Raw genomic sequence first — 10,707 nt, 5'->3', positions numbered from 1 at the left:
CACAAGTACAGTGCACAGTTCAAATGTTGCATGTTTCTCTCCCCTTGTTAGTGCAGCAGCTGACTTTATGAAGGAGTGACATGCTCTACTTCCCACAGAATAAGCTTCCAAATATTAGTGTCTCAAACAAGATTTAGTTCCTAGGGTTAGTAGGCAGTCAAGAGATCATATTCAGAGCTAATTTGGGAACTACATGTTTTAGTACAGAAATATTGCACTTCCCTGGTGTCTCTGTCCTCATTAATTCTAATATAGAGGCTTCTGCTAAAGTCCTGAACTAAGAAAGGGGTAGGAAAAAAACAAACCACAGCACAGGTTCCAGTTACACTTGATTTCTTTTTTGGACTCTTGCTTTAAAATGTACATTAAGTTTGTTGAAATAGAGAAAAAAAAAAAAAACAAACAGGGGGAGGGAGGAAAGGAGAAGGTGAATCACCTATGTTTACTAGCACTTAAGAAAAAAAAAGATTTTTAAAGTAAGAAGATAAAAGAAGCGTGGCCAGAGACAAGAGAGGCTTACTGGTCCCTGCCTGGTGTCTGCTGAAATCCAGCCCCTATTTCAGTTTTTTCTTTCTACAAAGTGGAATCCTTTGGATTATCATACAGCTTCCCCAGCAAAGTCACTGTTCTCTTAATAAATATTACCATATAGAAACTGATTGGTTTTTTAATGCATCATCAATTGTAAGAAGCCTTGATTCTACTAAAGTCAGAAGAGCCCAATCATATCAGAGTGCTCAGTCTTTAGAATGGTAAAAGTGCAGTGAGCATTTACACATAGTTAATATTTTAAAAGCTGTGTATGCTTATTTTAAATATGCATTAATATTTAGCAACAAAGCTGGTAATGGAAAATGAAATTATATAACGGGTAGCTCAATTAAATCTTTCCATGCATTGCTCCATCAGCAAGTTATTTATCCCACTTTGCAGACATTTCCCAAAAATATGTCAGATTGTTATGTATGTGGAACAAAGCTGGGGAAAAACAGCAACATTAAGTTGCTTTTGAATAATCTAGAGAAAAATGGTTAGATTCATGGCACATAAGCAATTAGATTCTCTTCCCACTAGTAGCTGTTGCTAGAGAAAAGAAATCTCAAATATTGCTGCGAGCACTTCTTGCAGGTTGGTCTGATTTTCTTTTGCTAGTTAATGGATATTTTGCTCTACAAATAAGTGTTGCAACACAAGGAATTATCATCTTTGTGCTACTTGAGATTCAAGTGTCAAAAATACACTGTAACAAAATATGAAAGCGATTGTTAAATTGTTTTAAAATCTACCTTAATGTTCTTTCTGCTTACTCAAGCATAGTAGATTACAGTTAACAATTATGCAGTCCTAACAATGACCAACCTGTTCATCTCTATATCAGGTATTCAAACACCTTTGTGACTGCAGGCCAGACATCCCTAACTCCACCTTGGCTTCAGGTGGCAGCTGTATTAGCCAAGACCTCATTACAAACATTTATGTATTGACTGTTTTTTGCAGGCTGTGGTAGGTTACCATGCCTTCCATGGCCATACCAGCTGGCAGCAGTGCCCAGACGAGGTAAATATGTTCAAGCTTTGATAGGGCTGCTGTGCGGACACCTCTTGCAAAACAACAACAGTTTAAGGAACAACCTTCTAAGAAAGGCAAATATTTCATTTGCTTCAACAATTAATAAATGCAAACTTAAAAGGAAACATTTCTATGATGAAAGCAAACAAGCAAGAAAAGAAAAGGCTGTTATTTAAAATAAACTTAAGTATTCAAAATCATTCTAGTTGTGAAACAAGTGACAGTTTTCTTTACCATAAGAAGCAAAACTGGTGTGAGTAAATTCTGCCTGCTGTCTTAATCAACATACAGAGAACATTTATTCAGAAAGACCAAGCAGGTGCTGAAGGAGTACAAGGCAATCACAAACTAAAGAATTGGTTATATTCTGGAAAGAAAAGGACAACTTATTTGCATGGTTATCTGAAACAGAACTGTTTGCAGTTAAGACAAGAGGTAGCAGAAAGTCAGTTGGCTCTAGAGTTATGAACTTATTTCCTATTCCTTTAACTACCAGAAGCTCTTTAAAGACACCTATCTATTCAGTCTTAACCTTCTTAACTCCTTTCCTTTTACAAATCTAGACAGCCAAATGAGAAGTCATGCATCACGTTTCTCTTCTGTCCGAGGTTTCTGTTTTTCATAACTAAAACTTAGACCCTATGAGGACTTTTTTTCATCTTGTTCCTTATCCGAATGATTTTGAAGCCTTCTGCATTCCAGACAACTGAAAACATCAAGGCATTTTGTATATTTTTCCAAGTGTTTTCCTTCACTGAATTCAAGACAACAGGCTGAATGTGTAGAAATTTCTGCAAGAGTCTGTAAACACTCACACAAGACTGACCAAGGTAGCTGTGTGTCTAGTTCAGAGACAGCAGCTCCCAGCTCAGGATAATCATACAAAGTTTTTTAATAAGATGTGTTCTATGGAGGGAAAAAAAGACAAATGTTGTGTGGTTTGCAGTGCTTAGTCTTCCATGTGCTATTTTGCCCTCCAATTTAAAGATACATAACTGCTTTAGATGACTGCTTGCATGAGGAACCCAGGAAAACAAATGATTTAAAAACTCCTGATAGGCTTTCATCTATTTGCATCTAGGTGAAATACTATGAAATACTGGTGAGTAACAAATACATTACAGAAATGTAAATAAATGCAAAAAACCAAGAGTCAAAAATGTTATGGAGCTAAAATCAGTGCATTGTTTATTTGTAACAAATTAGCTAATCATCTCTAACTGTAATTACATCTGATAAATCAGAAACAAATTAAATTAAGATTTCCTGATCCTGTGACAGAAAGTTCAAGAGGGCACTGAGTTTTAAAAATGGAAACCAATTGCAATGACTATGCCTATATTTTATTTAAATAAACTATTTTCTCTGTACAGAAGTTGGAAAGGCTCAATTTTATTACAACATAAGCCACAGACATAGCATGTAAGAAAAGTGGTATCAAAGAATAAAGTCCAGATGAAATTTTGAATCTGCTGCATAGAAAATAACCCACCCGCACTCAGCTGAGTCAGGAGAGAAAGGAAGCAGACACAGCTACTTATTTCTACTCAGAGTTCTTTGCTTTTCAGCGTGCTCCACAATTTTTTCTTCTACATAGAGTCCCTTTCGCTTCCTTACTGCATTCATGTACTTGCGGGCCTGGTTCTCTGAGTCTGCCTTCTCCCCAAAGTGCAAATATTCCTCCTCGGTGGTTGGTACCCAGAATGGATCACTTGAAATGATCTACAAAAAGCAAAAAAAATAAAAAAGGAATAAAGAAGTACAAAGGTTTGTCAGTACATTTCATATAATCAGTCTCTGAAGTAGAGAAATGTGCAAGTAGAGCAGGTAGAGTTTTCTGGAAAGCATGCAATTAGCTATTTAAGCAGAAAACAGAAATTAAGACATACTATGGAGCACTTGCCCTAAGTAGTCCACAATAGCTTTTCAAATTCACTGCATGTGCCTTTTTTTGGCATTGTGGCAACAGGCCACAATGCCAAATACCATTCAGAAAACTCTCAGCTTTCAAGAAGGAATTCCTTATTTAGAAGATTATTTCACTATGACTTTATTAGAATTTATAAGTAGTGAAGGCTTCTGCTCATTTCTGTGCCCCATATTCTTCAATCCCTTAGAGCTGGACAGAGGGTTTAAAAATCATCATTTTTGGTGCTACTTAGTAGAGTTATTCTTGCAGTTTAGTAACTCATGGGCCCTCCTCTAGAAGAGATTTTAGATGATCAGAGAATAATTGGGAATGTCTTCATCCCCAGTTCATCTTATATTCTCCACACTTCTCAGACTACCACAGAAAGCATTCCAAAGATGTAGTTATCTTACAAAGTCTTTAAAACCTTTCTTCATTTAATCCTGCACAGCACAGCTACACTTAAATTACCCAAGGCAGTCTGAAGAGATATTTACTCTCTACTTTTGGACTATTCAGATTTCACACAACTTCTAGGCTTGATGCTTAACTAGTTAGCCAAAGATACCAATTTATTCTGCTGCTCTAAGTGACTCCTATACTAATTTTAGTTTTCCAAGTAAATGTTTTAAGACCTAAAGAATGGTCCACACACCAGTTCTAAGCATCCAAGAATCCACCTTAGTTCTACTCATATCTTAAACTGTTGCAGGCACCAGAATTACTTCTACGACGTTAAGAGTGATTATCAAGTCTTAAGCTCATATAATGTCTAAGTGTAATCAAATTTCAGAAATGCTCCCTAGTGGACTGATGTCTGAGTGACCAACCAAAACTGTACAGATTTATAGTCCTGAGATGTAACTTTCCTTCCCATCAGTGGAAAATTAACCATAAAACAGAGTAAAAGATATTGTAGTTACTGAGCATTAATGAACTTTGTGAAAAATAACAGGATCAGCTTCCAAGAATGTTAAACACAAGCATTAGGAAGAGATAAAATTTACCATATTGTGTTACTCAAGTTCTGTTGCAAATTTGAAAAATACTTATTTCACTTACATGACTGTGGATTTTCCTCACAAAATGCAGTTACAGGTAGTATATTTTCACTAAAAAACCCAAAGGTAATACTGTATCCATTCATTAAAATTCTCATGAAAAAATGAGTGCATAAAAGTGTTAGTTACTGTAAGAATCGTGATAGCTATGACAATAATTGAGAACACTACTATAATCATTTCTGAAACATGTATTAGCACTAACATTAATAACTGACAAGAGGGAACCAAATTCCCTGAACTACCAATTTCAGCTTTGTGTTATAACCTTTTCTAGGGTTTATAAACTTCTTTTCCTGACAAATAATTTAATTGCTATACAATACTTCAAATTAAGCAAAATTTCTTAATTCCTACTTAAGTTACATAAACGAGCAAGAACAGGAATTAAAAAATGATGGCTTAAGATGGAGAGTTTCCCACAGAAACATCAACAATTGTAAAGTCCTAATTTAATATTTCATCTTAAATAACATCTAATGCCATCAAACAAATCACACTTTATGGGGAGCTAGGAAAATGACTAAGGTAGAAAATGGCTGTTTTGTATTACGCAAAGTTGTAGGTTCAGTCCTGCAAAATAGTACGTTAAGTCCCTAAACCAACAGAATAGTTTAATTTTTCACAGTTAAGCATATACCTAGTCTTGGTAAGTAATGTGGAATATTACTTGTGCTGATGTGACATCCAACCTCAATTATTTAAGTGGGAAATGGCTATGCATAAGGTTGTCTGGCTGAAAAGCAAAAGCAAGCAGAGTTCAGAAATAAACAGTATGAAACTTAGCTTTCCAAATGTTTCTGCATTTATTTTTATTGTTAAAAGTAAGGACTGTCTAACCGTAGAAGAATCAGCCTGAGTCATACTCATTCTGATGTCTTGTACAGGGCCTTATAACCAAAGCCTAGGAACTTACAAGGTGATTCCTTGACAGGTTACTTCAATAAAAAAGGAATGGTCCCCACTCTTGGAAAGCTGAAGAGTTTTACCATTATTTTATGCACAAGGAAGCGGGGCAGTGAAGACTGCTGGGATTTTCCCAACTTTTGGACAAAACCTGCATAATAATTTGATGAAGTTGTAGTGATGTTACTAATGAACATCTTAGTGGTGGAAAAACACCAGGGACTTCCACATTCACAATCTGCCTAAAGAGCTGAACGAACAAAAACTTCAGAGTCCAGGAACACGTGAATATGAAAAGGTGTTTCATGCTCAGTGGATTTGCTCCAGATTGTACCACTGAAGTACATTATACACCTACAAACGATAATAACTTAAAAGGCTTTGATGATTTATTTTTTTTACATTAGCAAAAAATCTACCACCCAAAAGTTATGCCCAGAGAGAAAGAGTGAAACAGTGGTTCTTGGAGAATGAATACGACAGAGGGGTTCAAAAGTATACAAAAATGAACTTACAGATCTAATCTACCTCTAAATATTTAAGTATTGTAGTGATGGATTCTTAAGAAAATCCCCAAGTTTGACAGATTGGCTCTTTTAACAATTATGAAAGACTTGTTCTAGTACTGTTAACTGAAGTTTTGCCCTGGATGCTTCTTCCACTAATAATAATTCTTTATGCTTCAACAGGTCTCTCTCACTCTCAGGAAAGCCAGCACAACAGGAGGCTCAAATATATGCACTATTTAGTAACCAGCAAGGTTAGTAACCTGCAAAGTTATTGCAGCACAGGGCTGTAGAATCCTGAGTGAACCTTGTACTGCTATACGAGTGCATGTGCAGAGCAGCACTGTAAGGAGTCATAAATGAGGTTTCAAAAAGCTGCCTCAGGACCTAGGTTTGCTTCTCAACCTAAATAATTCAACTGCTTCTAACAGGAAGTTATGGTGGCATCCGAAAATTTCTGTCAGAGGATCATGCCTAGCTGAGTGGTGCAGACACACTGCAAAAGATGAGGTTAATTAGAACACGCTGTTTGTATTACCAGATCATGGGTAGTAACATGAAAGGGGAACCCAGACAGATCTACTGAGCTGGAACTTGGGGTATCAGCTGTGCATGTCCTTTAAGAAGTCAGCAAGTAGCCATGCTAATGTAGCCTTAATGTAATTACACAGAGGTGCTACTGACACAGCGCTACAAAAACAAGGAGTAAATTTTAATTTTTAAAAGTTCTGGTTTTGTAAGTGGAGGTGAGGGCACAGACTAGACTGTCCCTTTTCTAATTACATCACATAAATGAATCAAAGCAAATGCTGATAGCAAGTGGCATCCATCTTCCCCTTACTCTGCTAATACAGTGCAAGCAAGCAAAAGGAAAAAGAAACATTTCCCCATAATGCTCCAAAAGCATTGTCATCAATCTGCTTACAATAGTAGCTATCAGAATGGTGGGTCTGGGTTTCCTGGAATCAGAGCTGAGATGCTTTTTAGCCCCTGAGCTATTGTTTGTATTCATGGGAACCACACGGGGATGACTCTGGAATCTGTGACAGAAATCGAGTTTTTGTCTGGATAAAATCCTAAATGATTAATTAGATTCTAAATGGACCAGTCTTTCTGGAATATTACGGAGACATTTAACAGAAGGTGTTCACTATGGATCCTGGAAGATCCACAGGAGCCAAGCAGAAAAATGTTATTTATTCTATGTTACATGACACTTGTAATTGAAAATTATTTAGATGTTTCTGTGTACTGATTTCTCAGTACAAAACTAAAACTTATAGCCTAAGATTCATTTTAAAAACAGAGATCTGATAGCACCTTAACAGTGCTTTTTCAAAAAGCTATACTCCCAAACAAGAACTTCAATCAAAACAGAACTGGAATTCCAAACTAGCATGGCTTTCAGAGCTGAAAAATCATTAAGTGACTTCAGAAGTTCAGCTAAGCTTCTATCAGAGGTCTTTAATCTGTCTTCCTCTTATTCTCCCTGTGTGCCATGTCTGTCTGAGAACCACTGAGCAGGGGTGACATGAAAATTATCACAGCCAAACTGTTTATACCCCAAGTATAAAAGATAAAAGCTGTCAAGAGGAACCAACCCCAGGAGAATGACACTTTGAAACCAATGATGTGATGGTACTGTTATCATTAGCATTATGGTAAAGTACATTTTAAAAAGAAACAGAATATTGTGTGTGATTTGTTACTAAAAAAATTAGTGTATCTTTTCTTTGTGAACTTCTGAATTTATAACAACCAAAACTAGTCACCAGTGTATGCTTATTTATTATTCAACATGAGAACAATCTGATGGGGACAACAGCAGCCTGAACTGCACACAGCCCAGAACAAACACTATTACTCCTTCGAAGTGTGCACAGCAAAGCAGCAAGATAGATACTGCTTCCCAGTTAACACAACCAAATAGATCTACATCTGCAAAGTTCTTCTGAAAACTATTTCTTTTAAGAAATTAACTATAAATCAATATTTGTCTAGTGGATATCTGAACTAGCATTTACTCTAGTAGGGAACAAGTATTTTCTTTAAATGCAGCCATATAACGTGCAATACGGTAAAATGAAATAGTGCATATCAGCTGATATAAATGAAATTCTTAAGTGATAAAAACATTCCCTAACAGTATTGTTTAACAGTAACTTCACTGATCTACTTTATAAAAGTCTTGAGTGATACAATTTATTTAAAGTATGACTATAAGCAAATCACTAGAATTCCATTATATATAAAAGAAAAAAAAAAAGTCAAATACATGCTGAAGAGTGTGTTCCACAGCTCAGTGCAGAACTATGAGCACTCTTGAGGTATAAATAAAACACTGTCATGAAGTAAGCTGGGACTAGGTATCTCAAAAGAAGCAAATCGATTACTTCAAATACTGTATGTGCAAGGGTATTCTGGAGAAAAATAAATCATTCTAAAGCAAGACATTGTTGTGGTTTGAGGCTTGGAATGGGGGCATGACCTTCCAGCAACTGGGAGGACCCCAGGTGGGGGTGAACCATTGTATTCCCTCCCCTTCCCACACACACTCTGATAAGAGGCAGGGAGTGGGTTCTAATTGCACTCCTGCCCTGGAGCTCGGAGAGGGAAGTTGTCCTTTCACTCCGTGGGACCTTGGAACCATTTCTGAGGGTTTTGTATATTTTATTTTTTGTCTTTTTCCCCTAATCTTTGTATATATTATTTTCCTTACCTCCCTTTTTCATTTTCTGTTCCTTGTTAAACAATATACTTCATTTTTTTCCCAAAGTGTCTCTCTCTCTCTCAGGGGGGGGAGAGGCGAGTACATAGTTCTGTTCCGTGTGGGTCCTGCCCTGAACCCCTTTTTACACGGAACCAGGACAGACATTCATTAAATATCACAACTGTTCAACCCAACACACCCAAACAATGAAGTCTCACAAGACTTGTTTAGTAATAGCATGCAGAGTAGCATGGGCAGAACAGCTGTCATCTGCTTTTGGCCTAACAACCTACATATTAATAATTCTAACAAAAAATGCCTATATCTTTACCAGAGGCATAATCTGAATACCTGTAATAATTAAGCCATAGAAATACAAATAACATGAGTGTACTATGTTAATATTGGAAGATGATACAGTGTGTACTAAATACTGCAAATCATTATGTAAGCTAATAAAATTTTTCAATAAGATTGGAGTTAGAACATATCACTTCGAATTCAAGGGGACTTAGAATTTTAAGCCTTAATTTGAGGATGATTTATTATTTGCATTTCAGTGGCACCCAGATGGCTCCAATAGTGATCTGGGTCCCATTGTCTAGTTATTTCATAAAATGATGGTATGAAACAGTCTCTGCCTGAGGCAGCCTAATTATGCAAAACAAGGTTGAGAGAAGCATCAAAAGCAAACAGAAGGGATCTGCCTAGTTCATCCAAAAGGTCAGGCAGATCTGGGAACACAGCCATGCTCCTAGTAGCATTTACCCCACTGGTCCTTACTGACTGATGAGGACAGAAAATTTCTTTTGAGCCAAATATCATGAGTGTGGAAAAAGCTTCGGTTGGACCATGAATAGAAAGAGAGTTTTACACTGTCCAACAAAGATTTTAAGACCAGCAAGCAACATTATGGCCTTTGTGAACTGCTTAATAAGACAATCCAAGAACTACTAAATTCAGTGTGACTGGGCACCACCACAAACAGCCCTTAGCAAGCCAGGAAAAACATTATGCCAGAAGCAGTTTTTTTGGGGAAAAAAAAAAACTCAAAAGAACTATTATGCACAATTTCTAAGATAATATAGGCTGAGATGTATCAGAATCCTTTCTACCTTATAAAAATTGATGCTAGAACGATACTTCAAGAACATTCACATTTCAAATGGTGTCCTTCACTTAGAAAGGACATAGACTATGCAAATAAAAGGGTATGGCTGATACATATGTCTTAGCTGTCAAAAGCAGCCCTATGAAATGGAAATTACCCTCACCTTTCAGGTAAAATGGCTGAATTTTGCAGAGGTTTATGTGAAGTGTTATCTTGAAAAAAAATGTTATCTGCTAGGTTTGCATATCTTGGGTAATGCTGTGAAGTGCTTCTGCACTGAACATAACCAATCAGTGCAAGGCCGTTTGGATACTGGCAGTGTGCTTCCAGAACAGTGAACACTGGGCAGGGTACCCAAAAAGACTGAGGTCAGATGGACTGGCTCTAAAAAGTGCCTCATACATTTTTGGGATGTGGAACACAGGCAGGGAGGAGACGGCAAACCTCAGAAGTGAACAGAGACTAATTTCTTGACTAAGGCCCTCCTGTGACCTCAGATCCAGAGAGACCCATTTTCTCAGGAAGAAAGCCCTTGTTTGAGTATCTCCCAGTGTAATGCAGAGGTACCCAAGTGACTGGCTAATTCCTGTGCTTAACCCAAGCAGCTACAGTGTCAGGAAAGCAGTGCCTTTATGGACTGGTAGTTTTCCAAGTCATTCCTTAATTATGTGAAAGAAAATAAAGACCCTAGAGCAGTACTGCAAGATGACATATGGTAACTTCAGAAGCAATCTCCACATTAACAGCTGCTTTCCATCAACCCCAGGTAAATGGCATGATGCCAGCACAAGTGTCTGTCTTGTCTTGGTTGTTGTTCAACCAGCTATGGGGTCTTACTAGTTTTATTCAGTGAAAAACCCTTTCATAACAGGTATCTTATTCCTCTTTCAGGCTTTACAGGCCCCAGATGCTTCCTATTCAGAAGGGAAGAAAAT

General features: G+C 37.1%; 1 protein-coding gene across 1 annotated transcript in view; it reads right to left on the bottom strand.

The window, feature by feature from the left end:
* Positions 1 to 2,890: 2,890 nt before the first annotated feature.
* The window catches only part of EFTUD1 (elongation factor Tu GTP binding domain containing 1), a 77,930-nt gene continuing 70,113 nt past the window's right edge, over positions 2,891 to 10,707 (bottom strand). Inside the window, 1 exon segment of the mRNA XM_008937273.1 lies at positions 2,891 to 3,291. Coding sequence (XP_008935521.1) covers positions 3,103 to 3,291 — 189 coding nt within the window. The 3' untranslated portion in view covers positions 2,891 to 3,102.

The sequence above is a fragment of the Merops nubicus genome, unplaced genomic scaffold (assembly GCF_000691845.1).
Source record: "Merops nubicus isolate BGI_N331 unplaced genomic scaffold, ASM69184v1 scaffold41293, whole genome shotgun sequence".
In the NCBI taxonomy this organism is placed as follows: domain Eukaryota; kingdom Metazoa; phylum Chordata; class Aves; order Coraciiformes; family Meropidae; genus Merops; species Merops nubicus.
The sequence above is the reverse complement of the archived record's forward strand: the minus strand, read 5'-3'. Positions and strand labels throughout refer to the sequence as shown.